We start from the raw sequence: 17,783 nt of genomic DNA, 5'->3' as shown, positions 1-17,783 counted from the left end.
CTTCCATCGCCCTTTGCTGTAGCTCAGGAAGCTGATGCTTGCTTTCATTGCGAGGGAGGGATGTAGAGCTGGCTCAGTTTACGTATAGAACATGCAGGATGAAGATGCCCTTTAGGTGCTGTAAGGCCAAGCACTGCTGTCCTCTGTCCGGCAAAGCCTGGCAGAATTGAGCCTGAAGCAGCACTGTGCCAGGCACAGCTCCCATTCCCCTCCTCCCTCCCCACTATCATGTGCTCCCCAACAATTTTTCCACTGTCTACTTAAAAATCAATAAAACAAAAGACTGAGGCCGAAGAAGCTCCACCTGGGGAACCCAAGGTTGAGGAAACCCCTGCGGCTGCTGTTGTGGAAAAGGAGGCTGTCCCTGCTGAGCCCGCTGAACCAGCAGAGCAGGCTGTGGTGAGTGACCTGTCCCCCATGCCACCTCCCGGGCCTCATCTGAGCCACCTTTCGTCATGGTGAATGTGCCTGCTGCATTTCAGCCATCCTTTCCACTCTTCACCATCCATCCATGGCTGGTTTCCCCAGCTGTGTCACAGCATGCCTCTCCAGCACATGTCCTCCTTTCAGTCCTAAAATGTCATTCCTCTTACGTTTGCCATTTTAGACTGAAGTTCAGCTGATTGCGGTTTCACAGGTTGTTTGATTCCAGATGAACTTCAGAAGGGGAAAGAATTGATGCCATTTTTACGTGACCTTATTAGCAGTTTTCAAATCTCGTTTCAAGCTGAGCTGTAAGCACTAAGCCAATGTACATCTTGTGTGGTCCTTGCTAGAGCATGAAAATACCAGAAAAAAGTGATTGTAATATAAACATCTACAAGGCTCATGGTTTTAGAAGTCAGCTGTGAGTGGAAGAGGGAACTCCAAGGGCCAGTTTGGAGATTTTTACATGTCAGCATTCAGGAAACAGTGGGAGAAGTGACAACTCTGCGAGAAGAACAAAGCAGGGCACCCAATATCACTACAAATTAAGAGGTGGTCTGAGATGGTAGGCATGGGGTTTTTCTGCTGACTAGCATCCCTTTTTATAACAGGTATCCTTTTTATCCAGCTGAGGTTCCTCTTCTACATACTGCTGTCAGGAGGTCTTGGAGGTGGGTTATACCCACAGGCTAAGAAACCCTGGAGGAAAAATGCATCTGTTTTTGTAGGCTGACAGTTTTCATGATTTCCTTGAGACAATAACATGTTCAAAGTCTGTAATGAGTGTTTGTCACTGTTAGCATATGCAGATTACTACTGCAAAACTGGACAGAAAAAGGAGTTGTTTTGTGGGTCTGTTCCTCTGTCACAGAGGCCAGTGGAAGCTGTATAGCTGTGCTTTTGGACCATCAAGCATAGTTTGGTGCTGTAAGTGTTCCCAGAAGAACAAGGTTCAGCTTGCTGAACTGCTCTTGGCCTTGGGTGAGTCCCTGTGTATCTTCATCGGTTAAGTAGGGATGATGATACCCAATTCATCATAAAATTGGATGTTTTTCAGTAAGCATTTGATACACTGCCACATCGGAAGCCATACTGAGTAGGCTGATGTAGATGCAAATTAGCTGAAGAAAGTGGAAGTAGCTGGCATCTATAGACGTGGCAGCACAGAGCATGGACAGAAGACTTATCAGATATGCAGCTACCATAGCGTCTCACGGAACTGTCTTTGGAGCTGGTCTTGTTTAATATTTTTATTAATGGCAATGGCTCAGACTCTACAAGCCTGATGGTGCCATTTATTGATGACTCCAGGTTGGGTAGTGTCATCAACTTACGGGGATAGCATTAGGCCCACTAGCTCTACCCCCAAGGACAGGCTGGTTATCTGCTGGCAGTGTTAGACCCATGCAAAAGCCACGGGTGATAATGAGCAAACTGCCTTCAGCAGAAAGAAGGAAGTACGAGTGTTGGTGTGCAAGGCTCTGGAGTACAAATGTAGCTTAATTAAAGACCTTCTTAAAGACGGATTGATGAGTTTGCCTGGGTGGTTCCAGCTGTCTGTACCATGGGATTAAAAAATGGTATCCGGCATGAAAAATACAAAGAGGCAAGTTGAGCTTTAGCTGTAGCACCTGCCTAGTTATCACTCCTTCCTTAATCCCATCTTCCTAAGAGAGAAAAAATAATTTATTGTGGAAGGAAAGGAGGGTAGTGCTGGATGGGCTGTTCCGGAGGACTTCGGGGGAAAGGGAAGGTGACCCCTGTCTCTGTCTAACCCTACCCGTTCTCCATGGACTCTAAGCAGCGTTGTAGCTATGGAGGGAAGCAGTCTTAGTGTGTTCTCCAGAACTATGTTTAGAGTTTAATTCTGATTACAATTCCATGACTTTTGAGTAGTTATTTCATTTTTTTTAAATTCACTTTTTGTTTGGTTCCGTGGTACACACTGAAGCAAATGACTTCAGGATCATCCCCTTATAATAACATAACCAGACTAAGAAAGCTCCATGGTCTGTGGAGACCAGGCTCTTCCCCTCCTGTGTGTCTTCTTTTCAGTTGATATAAATCACAGTAATAACTTGTCAAGTCTATGGTAAGGCAAACAATGAAATTGCCTGTCTGTTCCTTTTGTCAAACTCTTGTCCAGAATGCCTCACGTCTAGTCATAGAGTAAATCAGATAGTTTGGAATAAAGAAGGAGGGAGGGAAGGTGGAGAGAGGAGGGATGGGGAATCAGTCATCGGTCTGGAGCTCTCCTCTTCCCATGACTGAATGGCAGGAAATAATGTGGAAGACCAGATATTAATGAAGCTGAAAAGGTTATTTCTAGATGGTTTTATTTTGATTATCTGTAAGGATTTAATGAAGAAAAAAACTGTAAAAGAAGTTCACCATTTTTCTAAAAGGAAGCCAGCTCTTTTTTGCCTCACACTAAGACAAAGCAACGCTCTGAAGCCTGTTGCACGTCTTCAGCGCTAATTAAATGACAGGCTGTGGCTGCAGCATCACACATCCGCTTGTTGGCTGGCACAACATTTTCAGATTATCTGTTTTGCTGCCTGACTGTCCGTGAAGAATTCTGGGTCTGTGGTCTGTTGGCAGCTGCTCTAGCTGAGGCACAGGACTGCAGAACTGTTGGGAGAAAGGCAGAGAGAAACATAGTGCAAGAGCCAGGCAATTTAAAAGCAATCCAGGAGGAAGACCATAGGCATTAAATAAAGTTAAACAGTTTTGATTAGGTTTGTGCTTGGTTTTTTGTTACTTTTTGAATATGAAGTTGTCCTTGCTAATTTGGGAAAATAAGCTAAAAGCGTTGATTTTAAAAATGTCCAAATTGGAGTCATTCTGCATTTGGCTCTGAGGGGTTGTTATTTCAGGAAGGTCTTTCCAGGACTTACAAAGAAGAGTTCTGAAGATTAGGATTAATGACAAACATGATCAAAGCTAAGGAGAAGTACACTGAGTTGCAAAAAATGAAAACATGCCATTTCTTGACAGCAGTTCTGCATTCATTTGCTTTATGAGTGAGTTTACTTTAAAAGTGAAGTTGTAAAATATTGATAGATACTTTCTTATTTGGTATCTTTTATCAAGTTTAGTAACTTCCAGTCTGGAGTGACAGCCACTAGTCAGTTTAATTTTTCTGTGGTAAGTTGCCTGTCACATCCCATTAATCTAGAAAATTTATGGCATGCATTCTTCACTGTAGGAGCTTCACAGTAAATTTTCTGGTAGGGTTTTCATTTAAATTAGGGAGAAAATGGTCCAGGGGTTGGTGTACCACTTGCTGCTCAGGGAGCTTTGGATTCAGTTACTTGCTGTTTCGTAGTCTGCGTGAACAAGATTGCCAAGACTTCATTACAAGAGCTCATCAGAGGTGCTGCCTGGGATCTCATTACATATTTTTGTCTCAGTCCTTCTGGTCTCAAATGCCATAGAACACATTAGTAGCTGTCAACAGTTGATCCTTTTTGGGGAGGGGATAAAATGTTCGGTAATTAAAGGGACAGAATGACCATGTGCACCAACAGAGGCAAAGTTAACCATGGTAAAAAGTCCTTGCATGGACTTCTGGACACCGGAACAGTTGTTTCCCTATTTCGATAGCATCCCCAAAGGCAGCTGTAAAATCCAAAGGATACAGTCTAAAGGATATAATGCATTAATTGCTGATTTATTTCTCTTTCAAATAATACTATGCCTCTCACCACATCAATTTTTCACATTCAAAGATGACATGAGGACATTATAATAAAGTGAAAGCTTATGAAATCTTGTTATTTCCCTTTCTTCTCCTCCTACATGTGAGGCATAGTGCTTGGAGTTGAGAGCACTGCTCAGAGATCAGCTTTTTGACTTCGTTATGCTCATTAGTTTGGAAAGAGCCTTTCAGTGCTTTGGATCTGATGCCTGTCTGGACTCTGATGTTCTCCCATTAAAGCAGTCAGACATTCAGCTAAATACTGGAGTTTTCAAAGCTGTGTGTAAGCATATGTGAAACTACCTCCTGCTAAGCTCTTTGCAGACACTGAGCAAGTACAGCAAAGACCAGGAAACAGCCTGGAGCTTTGAGGGTATCTAATTATGGTTGAATCCCACTGTAGCTACAGTTCATGGTGCCCAAATGGCAGAGCATGTCATTTGGGAGAGCAGTACAATGGTTAGATACAGAATAGCAGTCAACTGTGTACAAATTCTGAGCGTGCAGCTAAGTACAGGTATAAAGTTGGAGCATGAAGCCATTAAAAATATATCTCTCTCATATACGGGAGAGAACTGATGTAGAATATTGTCATACTGTTGAAATCTGCAGAAGCAGATTTTTCTCTGTTTATGGAACCAGGGTGTTGCTTTACTCAGATGTTATTTCAGTCATCCTTTTTACTAGGCTTTCATGCCCTAGGTACAGTTCATGCTACCATGCTGCTCTTCTCAAACCCCACCATCCACAAAAACCCAACTTCCAGCTAATCAAAAAAGCAAAAGCAAAATGCTACTAATTGGACTAGTGCACAATAGTCACATTACCTTTGGGAAGTCCCAAGCTTTGGGAAGCAAGGGGAGCTCTCCTTACTTTCCCCTTTCCCAGCAAAACTGTACTTTCAGTAAGCCTGGAAAACAGTCCTCATTTAAAAATATGTATATGTATATGTTTGATTCTTCTGCAAAGCTGCCCAAAGCTGGGCTGATGGGCTTCTTACCAGAGAATATTTCCAGGTTATTATTAAGAGAAGGGCAGAGGCTGGCGCGTTCCTGGCTACCAACTTGCAGTTGTACATAAAGCTTTTACAGGTAATAGAAGCATTTGTGTACATCTCTTCTGTTAAAAAAAAAAAAAAAAAGACTTCTGTGGGTGGCTGTGTGCATCTGTGCATTGCTGGAGTAAGAAATAATTATATTTTGCTGTTGATACTTGTTTTTTCTTTTTAAGACCCTCTACAGTCTCCTCAAACTTACTATAAAATTGAGGACTCCATGGCAGAGGCTTGGCAGCTTCCAAAAAAAGAAGAATTAATCATAAAAAAAAAGGTTATATAACACTGTAATTTTAATGGGATAAAGCTGTGAGAGGTTTCTATGGTAACGCCACTGTCAGCAGCTGCCTTGCCCTGGCATCTGGACATGTTTGGGGCTTATGAGGTGACTGCAGGCAATACTAGAAGATTAGATTAGAAAAAACATGAGTGATATGAAGTTTGGATATAACTCAGCATCCTTTTATTAAAAAAGAAACATGCAACCATTTCAGCTGAAACTTGTAGAAATCTTGGAGTGACAGTTGTGGGGGTGTGAAGGCAGTTAGCTGGAGCCTGAGTACTTGAGGTCTCCCAATTTCTGATTGCTAAAGCAGATGGTCCAATCTACTATGCCCTCACATAGGTTTGCATAATATGTCTTCATCCTTACAGCTTTTTTGAAAAATCTGACCTAGCTGTCTTTGCAAAGCAGCCTCAAAATTTATTAGCAAAGTGGATTTCCATAATGGGCCTTTGATTTGCTTTTCCTCAGTGGAGTGTCTTTAGAAATAGCCTGTGTCCACAGGGAGTCAAACCTGAACAGAAAAAAAGCACTTCCAACTGTTCCAAACCAGGCCTGAATTTTAGCGATTTTGACTGTTGACCTTCTGTAGAAAAGGACCTAGTGTTAGATGGCATCTGTGCTGTAAAAAGTACTGTTTGGGGGGAACCCATTACCGTTGAGTGCATTCAATCCCTTGAACACCTAAATGGGTGTCAGATTTGGAAAATCACTGACACATGTCTAATTTTTTAAATGTCAGGCACCTGCTGCATGTACCACTGAATATGGACCTAGAGAAAGGTGATTCTGCAAAAAAATGATGAACTTTGTGACCCACCTCTTTTGAACAGCCCCTTTAAATGAGTTGCAGTCCAACATGAGTGGAAGAAGTAAGTGTTTTAGAAAGTTTACCTTGAAATGCTGGTGAGTTGCAGGGGCAGCAGCAGGTTGTAATGGGAACAGTTTGAGTCTTGGGTGGGAGAAATTTGAGCTTGCTGGAAACTGCAAGGTCAACAGTGTTGTGGGTTGTTGCTTACTAAAAAATTCTTCAAAGCTGGTGCTGTTATGAGAATACTGATAATAAAAGTAAATAAAATTGTCCTTAGCACTTACAGTGTGATGATGATGACATATGTAAAAGGTTTTATTCGTTGTTTTTTAGCCTGTAACTACTTTTATTTCAGATTGTATGTGGCAGCAAGAATCCTTCTGCTTGCTATATACTACCCCATTTAGTTCCAGCCATTCATTTCATTGCATCCCATACATGCCATGCTTCCATTAAGCTTGATTAATACCAATTTCTCTGCAGCCATTGCCTCAGCATGAGTAAGGTGATGACCATATTTCCTCTTTATACAGGACAGTGTCGAGGCAGGGGATAAGGAGACAACTGGAGTTGCTGAGAAAGAAAGCGAGGTACATATGAACAGCCTCAAGAGTGTGGTTGTGCTTTAATATCTTCAAGAGAGTCGTGGCAAAAAATATATTTGTCATTTGCATGTCGTCAAAATGCAGGCCAATACGATGCAACTGTGACCTAGCTGCGGTATCTATTCTAACACTGCGCAGATATATCTATATTTGCGGTATATATTGTAATACCAGAGCACCTCTCATTCAATGCAGGACCTGCCTTAGAAACTGCCTGTTGCAGCCGTATAGTGTGATAAATATCTCAGGGCAGCAAACAAAGCAGCTCCGTGGTAGAAGGAGGTATAATACTGTTTCCATTGACATTTGGAAATGTGTTGCTTAGATTCCCAGTAGCTTTTACACTTCCCATAAATTTGTTTGCCTAGCCTTCCTGCAAGCATCTTTATAAAAAGAAAAAAACTTTGATTAATCATGTATTTTTCCTAGCATAATATGCCCTGAACTAAAACAGATATTTGAAAATAATCGTGTTATGAGTTTGTTTGCTAAAGCACAAATCCGGCATCAAGTTAGATACAGTTAAAATCAAATTACAAAGCAACTGAAAAGCTCAATGACATACTTTAAGCTGTGCATGTGTGGACTCAAATGATTGTATTTTGCTTATATTTCTTCAGAGGCGGTAAAACTACTTACCCTGAATCCTTCTATACCAAAGTGAAACTGTAATGAGTTCAAACGTGCACAGAGAGCAGCACAAGAGGAATGGCTACATATTGAATGCAGGGATAGAAGTAGGGACTAAGAAAGAGATTGTAACTCCTACTTATTAATCACTTAGGATTTGTATCTGACAATGTCCCTTGTTGTTCTTACTCATTTTGGTGCCACAATGTATACAAAAAGATCATGACCTGGTCTCCATTCACTTTGGTTTCAGAACATGGTAAGTCCAGCTGTCCAAGCTTGGGTTTGTTACCCTGCTGTAAAACAGCATTAGCTCTGCTAGAGTCAAAGATGTATCTGTGGCTCCAAGGGTATCCCAGTGTCACTGGGAAGTGAGTTTGGCAGTCACCGGTGCCGTGCTTCTCACCAGTGCTGCCACATCCGTGTAAAAATCAAGGGATTACACTAGCAAGAAATTACAGGATGGGAGTGGTAGATCAAGCCCAGCTTGGTGTTGACACAGTGCAAGAGAGTGTTGCGTGGCTTCTCTAGCGTTGGCTTGTCACTCCCAAGTCTGGTCCAAGAAGAAACACGCAAGAAATTCCTCACTGTCCTGTGAGCATCAAGGCTAATTCTTTGAAGTCTTTCTCCTTTTTCCTAATACCACTTGTCCTTATAAAGCTGAGGTCTTTTATCTGGTGAGTTTGACCCTGTGTTCTATTTAAAATAGCAGTATTACTGTATGCAGAAGAGCTGCCATAAGAGATCAAGCTATTTGCTAAGCTGATACCTGGCCTTCTGTGGAGGGTGGTCCCTTTGATACTGTAATGTGCATAACAAATTTTTCAGTACTACCCGAAAGGTCTTCCAAGACTTTGCAAGCAATTGATGTATTCCGTAAAGCATGATGATTAGTTCCTCTTGATGTTATGTTAGCTAGCTTAGCTGCCATTATAACCATCATAAAAATTACCCAGTCCCTTTCTAAATCCAGCCATGGGGCGAGATCTTCACCTCTGGAAAGCCGGCATAGCTCAGGGAGCTCCTCTGGCGGCAGGCTCAGTACCCCTCCTTCTCCTCTCCCTGGGCTGCTTCTTCCCGCTGCTGAATCTGTGGCATTGTGTTGAGCTGACAGCAGTGTTAATGAGAGGAGGGTGCATCTCTATGAATCAGCTGATCCTAGGTAAAGAAGCATTCACTTCTGCTGCAATTAAAAGTCAAGTGGTTCTTCTATCACAGCCCTTGTTATACTGGATGACCCTTTCTTTGTCCCCTGTGTGGTTGCTATAGTGGGACAACTGTCCAAATTTCAATAATACTGCTAGAGATAGCTAATTGGGAATACTATTAAGACTGCCTAATATTATTGATGACCTATGGAAAAGAGGTTTGTAGGATTGGTTTTCAATATGAAGTAAGGTAACACAGGTAACTGTATCTGCAAGTATGTGGTTCGCTGTAGCTGGGTATGAATTCAGTGAGACGAGCCTCCGTCTTTTTTTTTTTTTTTCTGTACTAATCAAATATATTTGAGGCTGATAGTGAGGTTCATTCTGTGCTACCTCACGTGCGTTTTTGTAAAAGCTTTTTTTAATCATCTAGCTTGCATTGGTTTTGTACTCTAAGGCACAAGAACAAATGGTTACGCAGTTGTGAGCTGTGGTATACATTCAGTGAGTCATGGCTACAGGCTGTGAGAGGGTCACCCTTTCAGAGCAGGGCATTTGAGAGCTGATTCATGTAAATTAGTATTCTCCTCCTTAGTGAAATAAAATGGGCTATACAAATCCAATAAATAGAAAAGAACTGTTGATCCTAATCACAACAGACAGCAAGATCAATTTCTGCAGCATGCTGTTAGAAGCACATGGTATAAAATCAATCCAATATGCACTCTGTTCCCCCTTTTTACTAGCCTCTTCCAGGGCTTTTACACTCAGAATTTATTTGAATATCTTCTTGCATCAAGGCAGCTAAAATTGGTAATACTATGAGTGGCAGGCTTGCATGTTTTACAAGTCACAGGAGAAGATGTCAACATCTGCCCATGTCTTTTGATGTTACTTCGTTTTACGATAGGGCATCCTTTGTAAGCAGCATTTTCAATTTAAACTAAAGCTTCTCCAGTGATTTCTACAAAACCCTATACTATTTTCTGCCTTCAAGGACTCCAGAAGAATTTCTTTATCACATCAATTAACAGCAGCAAATAGGAGTGGTGCTGAATATTAGATATTGCTAAAAAACAATGCCTGAAAAGTACCCATGAACAATTGCAGGTAGTTCAAGTTGAGTTCAGGTAGATGAGTCAGCCTCATCTGTGGAGGAAAATCAAACTGAGGAAACAAAGAGTATCAGGCTGTTAACTGGAGATAAGAGATATTTCTGCTAACTGTAGCTTGACATTGGTACATAGAAAACAATTTTTCTTCCTGGTGCTATCTGCTGTACGTTAAAAATGCCATATTGAAATTAATTGGATTAGCAGAATGAGTTTTGTCATTTACCTTCCACCCTCCAACCCTTAAGATTAATCCACTGTAAGTATATATCCAATATGCTACTGTAAGCATATATCAGTATATACCAATACAAAAATTACGGTGATACATAGATTACAGCAACAGTCTCTGCTGGATGAAGGATTCAACACTGATCTATAGGCAGGTACTTTTCTATCCACCTTTCCAGGACTGGAACAAAACATATTGACTTTTCAACATGGACTGATTACAAATGGTTTAGTCATATCCAGACTGAATGGGCTTTTATGTATGTTTCTTTTTTTTATACTGACCTAGCTACAGATCTTTACATTTATATTTTTTTCTGATATCTGATGGTATCTGAAGATTTCTGATCTTTATCCAGCTGTAGAATATATTTGCTTGCTGATATAGCCCGATTTGCAAGTCTCTCTATTAGAAAGGAGTGTGTAATTAAGGCAATATTTTTGAAGCCAGCCCAGGTCTAGAGGTAGGTGACAGTAGCTATAGAACGTTTGGAGCCTCTTCCCAAGAACAGACTTCACTAGCAGGGTCCTGTGGACCCCTTGCAAGCTCCTTCTCCTCAGCAGAAACCTGTGGTGAATTTCTTCCATGATACAGCTTGAAGGCAAGAGAAGGAAAAAATACTAGAGCCTTGGCAAACTGTTACTCCACTGGTAACACCCAAGGACTCTGCTAAATGTGCCTAGTGAAGTTTGGTAAATGTCTCTCTCCCACCTGCTAATCATCTCCACTGTGCAAGCTTACCCCTACGCTCCCTGCGTGGTGCATTGGGGCAGGACGGCAGCCTCCAGTGCTGCTCCCATCCACAAATCAGGAGAAACCCCAGTGAAACCAAGGCCATGGGTTGGCATGACCCAGGGAGGTCGCAGAACAGAGGCTGGTCCATGGTGTCTCCAGCAGATATCCAGAACTCATGTCCTGAAAGGTCCTTCCCTTCTGTTGTTTGTAGGGGGTACCTGCCACCGAGGGGACTGCGGCAGCAGAAGACGGTGCGGCTGTGACAGCAGGAGCTGGTGACAGCGCTGGTACCACTGAGCAGGAGAGTGTTGCTGAAGGTGACAAAGCTCAGGGAGAAGAAAAGGAGGCTGATGTGTCTCAGGTAACTCATGTCGGTGCACGGGAGAGTGTGTTAGGGGAATTGGGACATATCCAGCAGCCCGAGAGAGGCGAGGCTGCTGCAGCTCTGTGCCCCCAGCTCCAACCAGTAGCAAGGGTGAGGCTCTCCTGGGAAAGGCCCACACAGGATGTCCTTTCTTCAGAGTCCTTAATTTGGGTTGTGCCTGTCTCTCTGCCCCTGTGTTCCCCTGTGCTTGAGGAGACAGGACTTGATGGGCTGATGGCTTGTGTGATGGGCGTGGGAGCAGCATGGGCAGGGTATTGTTTGGGCTTCCCCTCCTGCTGTTGTCTCTCTGTGCTGCCCTGTGGACATGAGCTTTATCACATAACCTAACAGGGCTTTCTGGAGAAATAGGCAGAGAAAGTAATGGATTTTTCTTGTCTCCTGGCACAATGTCCTATCAATAGCATTACTTTGTTTTATTAAGTCACTGTGGTCAAGCTATGTATCTGCATCTGGCCTGCTGCCTTTTCTTCTGCGACCTCTGAGGAGCTGGGGAACTGCTGCTAGAGCAGACCCTGCAGCTGGGCAGCCCGTTGCCACCTCCTGTCATTGCATGTTGTATTTCTTCTGTGCGCTAGAACAGGATGGTCTGGCAGAGGATCGGTGAACATGTTCTTTTCTGGTTGGATGCTCCAAGTTTCATTAAATGCTTTTTGTCCTAGGTTTCATTATTGGTCAGATGCTACCTACTTAGTCTTTTTGCTTTCTCTGCTCCCAGTTACATTACTGTAAATCAAGAGAAATCCCCTCAATCAGTCAAAGAAATAGGTCATGTTTCCTTCTTTCATCACCTTTATATCATTATTATCCTGCTGACTTGAATTCCCAAAGAAATATAGGACAGTGACTCCTGGAACTTGTGGCTTTACCCAAACCCACCCAAAGTTAAGAGCAGTGTGGAGGAGAAAGGTCTGTTAATTTTCATGCACATTGAAAATGAAACCCAAACTACCTGCAGAGCATTCTTATTATTTACTGCAATAATTTGTGGTAATATAGAAAGTAGACTTAGGAGGACTAAGGAGAACAACAAAAACAGGGAAGTGATTACTCCTTTACATTCTTGCACAAGTACTGTTTTCTGTCTTAATGTAAGAATCCACTGTGGAGAAGAAAGAAATCCCCATTCCCATATTTGCCCTGTGCAATAAAGAAGCAATTGTGTTTTCCTGCTTGAAATAAAGTACTAAATACTCTTACAGTGCTTTTGTGGTTTGTTTTTTTTTCCCCCAGGAAAAGGTCAGCAGCATCCCCTCAGTAGTAATAGAGCCAGCATCAAACAATGAGGGGGAGGGAGAAGAACACGAAGTCGTCATGAATGAATCCAAAGATGCTGCAGCAGAGATGGGCATTCAGGGCACTGACACTTATCCCAGTGAAACTTTGCAAGTTGGAAGTGAGCAGAAACCCCCTGAAGAAATGCAGGCTGCACCTTCTCAAGATCAGCCTGTTTCAGCAGAAGACACAGCTTCTGCGATGCCACCTGGCTTTCTCTTTAAGGTCTGCTTCTTCATTCTTCTTTCAGACATACCTTCAGATCTAGCTTCTGTGGATGTGTCTGTTTGCGCAGGCAGTGTAATGATTTCTTGAGGCCAAAGGACGCTTAGTTTAACAGCCAGACATATGCACACACATACACACACAAACAGAACTTTGACATTGTGTTGTTGCTTCATACATGAAGTCTGAGAAGATACATTTTCTGCACACCATTGTTGCTGTGCATATCCTTACGTAGCTGTAAGACTCACTGAAGTACGAGAACCCTTTCATCTCAGCAAATTACTGCTGCCAATGAATATATTGAGTAAAACTGCACTGCCGCAGAGTTAGTCAGCAATATTGTATGATATATGCTAACTATATCTGATATACTAACAATACGTTTGATCTTTAAGGTCCCTTCCAACCCAAACCATTCTATGTTTCTGTCATTCTATGAATATTAAAACCCAGCATTTTTCTGGCCTGAAAATCTGTAGTGGAAGTTTTGGTTCTATTGAAACCCATGGGACTTCTACAGTTTACGGTAACGAAGCTAAAATGTCATTCTGTGACTTTAGTAATATTATAGTTATAAACTGTTAGGGTAACCAAACAGAAAAGTTTAATGAGGTATAGCAGAAATTCTCTCTTTGGCTGGCAAGACCCATAGGGTTTCCTGGTTCACAAGATTCTTTGATAATGCTTCTCACTTCAGAATCACTGAGCAGCAGAAAACCTTGAGGATGATGAACTTTACATGCTTCCTATTATAATTTGCATAGTTCAGACTAATTAGTCCCATAGCACTCCATAAGTATGCCATTCTTCTTGGTCTATTCTCATTGCTCAATATTTTCAGCAAATTTTGAGAAGAACATTAAGAGGGGTGGTGAACAGTATCATGCAACTCTGACTCAGACATGCTGACATAGTTCATCTTTTGTTTTTCATCACACTCTCTTGGGTCAGACATAAATAAGGAGAAGCAGAATATTTGTCTGCCATCTGTTTCTTGATGCTGTTTTCTTATCGAAGAGTTACCATGGAACTGGCTGTGCTTTGAGAAAATTAGAATAGCATATCTCTTAAGGAGGTAGAACCATTTAGTTAAAATGGTCTGTTCACAATGGCATGCTGATCCTGCCAATGGTTTAGTAATCACCCCTTTGAAAGACACATACTTTTGGCATGCCAATCTGCCAGTAAATGGGGGGCTCTTTCCAGGGCAAACATAAAGTAGGGTTACCATTACTCGCCTCCTTGATCGCCTGTTGAAACTGGTGCTGTATGTCCCACTCAAATTTCCATGGATATTTACTGCAAGAATAATACCCAGTGGCCACGACAGGAGAATGAGTGAGAGTCTGAAATACCAGTTCCTGGGAGTCTTTCCCAAGTTTATTTGCAAAATTCTGCCATCCCTCTCTCAGAACTAGTAATGATGGTGGGGAATGAAAGCAAATTCTTCACACAGAAGAAATAAGGGTGGTAGGACTTGTCTGAGAGCCAGGACTTGTGCGGTGTTGCAGTATCACCTGTCCTTGAGATCCTTTAATCTTGGGAAAGGATCTTAGGTTTCCTTCAGTAGTTTCAGGAAGACTTACTTAAGCTGTCCCTGCTTCCAAGGATATGGACAGAAAACATTGACATGAATCAATGTCAACATTAACGATTTGAATGTACCTACCTACAGCCATGTGTTTGCATAAAGAAAGGCACATTATTCTTTTTTTTTTGCAATAAAGGTTTAACAGAGAGTTTTGTTCAGAAAATGTCTCCATTTAGATCATGTCTATATGTTTGGTGTTATTTTCTTCAGGTTGAAGTTCTACACGATTTCGAGGCAGCTAACAGTGATGAGCTTAATTTAAAACGAGGAGATATTGTACTAGTAATTCCTTCTGAGACCACAGCTGATCAGGTAAAAACATGTGGTTCTTTCTTTTGTTGACATTTTTCTTTGTTACATTTTATTTCTCACAGATTATAGTTAATGGGAAATGTGTATTCAAAATGTCCTTACTGTTAGAAAATATGAAGATTCTAATTTTATCTTTGTACTACTTGGTTCCATTTGAGACTAAATGGCACAGTTGGCTACAGCTGAAGTCCTGGATATACGCTACTAACAGGATCTGCCCTCAGCATATTTTCTAGGGCTTTTTTTATGCTACTTTGTAGTGGATTTTATACAGGCATACATGCACACAAAGACAATATGGAAAATTAATTACAAATTGTTCATTATGTTGCTATATATCATCTTGTCTTAACATTGCAGCAGAACTAGGTGTTCAGAGCTTTTACATGTGGATTTGGAGAAATAATACAAATTCACCCACAGAGAGCACTGAGACTGCACACAAATTGTGGTGTCCTACAGCTGCTGTGTGTGCTGCATGCCTCTAAAACTAACTCTGCCCTCTGGAATCCTGAACCTGAATTAAACAAAGGTTTAATTTCATCTAAGACATCTAATTTTGTTTTAACTAATGCATTTCACGTGAATTTTTAAACAATTTTATTCGATGTGTTAAATTGATTTGCACTGAGGTGAATTGATTTTTGGCCACTGCTTTGAAAGGGAAGACCATCCTGTACACTGTTAGCACCAGCCGCTTCATGGGCATCTGTTAGTGCCCGTAGTGTTGGTGAAAAGTCTTCAGTTGATTTGTGGGTTGAGGGGTGGGGGACTGGAACCCGCCTAGTGAGGTAGCTAAGAGCAGTGCTCTGAATGAAGAATATTTCTTAAAATAAGTCTAAATACTAACGCCCTAAGCACATATGAGTGCTGGGGACTGTATTTGAAATTGTTTCGGAGGTTGATGTTGTCCAAAGGTAGGTAATAACAGTATTCGTCATCTCAGCTGAGCTTTCTTTTAATACAGGAGACAAGTAACTGGTTTGGGTTTTTTTTTTGGGAGGGGGGGAGGAGGGTTAATTTCAGAATACAAAATTTTTCTTTCAGCAGGGCACTTTGACCTTTTTATAGGGATAGATTCTGTTATCCTTACTCAAATTATGCTGCATCTTACCTCATGGGCAGTTCAACTGATTTCATTATCAGTATTTGCAGAATAGGACACTGGTGTAAGGATAGCAAAATCTGCTCTCTGTCTTCAGTCTGTTTTTCTTAGGATGTTATGTATTAAATATGTTTAATCTTCACTTGGTGAATCCATGAAGTATATTCTTCTCTTGTGGTGGTAATCGAAATTCCATTAGCATTAATTGGAGTAAATTGTGTGCAATGATGGAGAAAATAAATCTTTATGTATTCATGTTTCTGAAACCATTCTGGTCATATCTTTATTACTCAGTACATATTTGCCCTTCATGTTTAACATCACCATAAAGCTTAATCTTTTTGTCTTTTGCCAGGTACTTTGTTGATTTATATAGTCTTTTTATCTTTGTTATTCTTTATTCTCCTTCAAAATTGACCTGTCTAAAACCATAATTCTAATATAGCTGGTAACATCAGCCCGTGTTCCCCATTTAAAGCAAACTAGTCCCACCCAGGGGCTTCAATTTTTCCATTAGCCATGAGCAGAACTTATTATCCAGTAAAACTGTTAATTCCTTCATACAATCTGTTCTGCCTGTGCTAGAAAGCTGTAGTTCCTCTCTCCTTTCTCTCAGGTATTCCACATGCTTCAAAAATGTGTCCCCAGTTACATGTACCCGGCCAATGCCATACATAAGCTGTATCTGCTTTAATGATGCTTATTTTGGGGCAGAGAGCCAGTGCACCACCACATGCAGCCACTGAGCAATCATGGCTTGGTGTTGCGTGTGAAGATCCATTCATATGACTCTTATCTCCTTGTGTAGTCTCTGTGCAATAATAATATGGCAGCATTAGAAATTCCTTGTTCACCATGGCTTTGCTCTGGCTCCTGTTCTTAAAAGGAACAAAGCACAGAGTTAGTGTGATGAGAACAGGTTGATGATTTTAAAAAAAATACTGAATTGATTTTATTCCACGTATAATTGATAACACTTAAGAGAACCCAGCACTTTCCAATAAGAAGTCTCTCTTTCAATTGCTTCGGCTGTGGGTTTGGTTTGCAATTTTGCATGTCAAATTCTGGTTTAGGCTTCCAGGAATTTTTTGAAAAATAGTTGAATATCAACGAAGTTTGAGTTTCTAGAGACAGTAACTCCAGAGGATGCAAGAACTGTTATTTCTTTTGACTGATGATACATGAATGAGACAAAAGAACTCTCAGGAAAAAAAAATTCAGATTAAAAACTATTTTTTCCCCCATCTGTGGTATTGTGTAATGTTTCTGGCCCACTGCTATGCTCTTACTGCACAAGTGCACCAATATTATTTTGGGAACTTTGAAAAAGTTTCAACAGAGATTTGCACAAATGCAGATCTGGTATAATACTGGATGACCTGGAAGACTGATTATCCAGTTTTGAGTTCAGCAAGAGGTTAGATGGGCTAAAGGCCGTACAATATGCTCACAGTCATGCAGTCTCACAAAACTGTGATCTGGCAGAACAAAGAAAACAGTCTATGCAAAACCAGAGGCTGCTTTTTAACCAAAGCACCAAATCTTTTAGCCATGTGACTCTGAAATGTCTTCAGGTCTGAATCTCATAGCAAGGAACAGGGGAGACCTGAAGTTTAAGAGACTATGTCTTTTTCCTTGCAGGAGGCTGGCTGGTTGACAGGCATTAAGGAATCCGAGTGGCTTCAGTACAGAGATGCAAATAGTTACAAAGGACTTTTCCCAGAGAACTTCACACGCCATCTGGAGTAGTTCTCCGCTCAGGCAGACAAACGTGGTACTAAGCTCAGTCAGTAGGTTTTTAACCTCTTTGAAACACAGAAGCCCACCTTTTTGTAGTTTAAGCTGTTAATGGTTTACAGACTGGTGCCAGACAAAGCTTGTTGAAACATATCAAAATGAGCATGAATGCAAACAGTTAAGCTAGCAATTTCTGAAGCAGTACATGAAAAAAAAATCAAATAAAAAAGAAATGTCCTTATTTGTTCACATGTACGTGGCAACAGGTTTGTTTGTGCTTTGTCAGAGCTATGGTGATCCTGTATTTGGTCCTTTCCCATGAGATCTGAAATTAGCCTCCTCAATACCAAAACCTTAACTTCTCTGCACTAAGTGTATTGTATTGAGTTGCACTGCAGAAGATTTAATTAGTTATCC

The 17,783-nt window shown here is 41.2% G+C and overlaps 1 protein-coding gene across 1 annotated transcript in view; it reads left to right on the top strand.

Moving 5' to 3' along the window:
• Positions 1–17,378, top strand: part of AMPH (amphiphysin) — a 123,009-nt gene extending 105,631 nt beyond the window's left edge. Inside the window, exons 17-22 of the mRNA XM_075705120.1 lie at positions 283–399; positions 6,808–6,864; positions 10,948–11,097; positions 12,352–12,618; positions 14,423–14,524; positions 17,271–17,378. Of these exons, the coding sequence (XP_075561235.1) occupies positions 283–399; positions 6,808–6,864; positions 10,948–11,097; positions 12,352–12,618; positions 14,423–14,524; positions 17,271–17,378 (801 nt within the window). The remainder of the gene's footprint in view (positions 1–282; positions 400–6,807; positions 6,865–10,947; positions 11,098–12,351; positions 12,619–14,422; positions 14,525–17,270) is intronic.
• Positions 17,379–17,783: the final 405 nt, after the last annotated feature.

This window comes from Pelecanus crispus, chromosome 2 (assembly GCF_030463565.1).
Source record: "Pelecanus crispus isolate bPelCri1 chromosome 2, bPelCri1.pri, whole genome shotgun sequence".
Lineage (NCBI taxonomy): Eukaryota > Metazoa > Chordata > Aves > Pelecaniformes > Pelecanidae > Pelecanus > Pelecanus crispus.
Note: the sequence above shows the minus strand (reverse complement) of the source record. Positions and strands in the feature narration are given on the sequence as shown.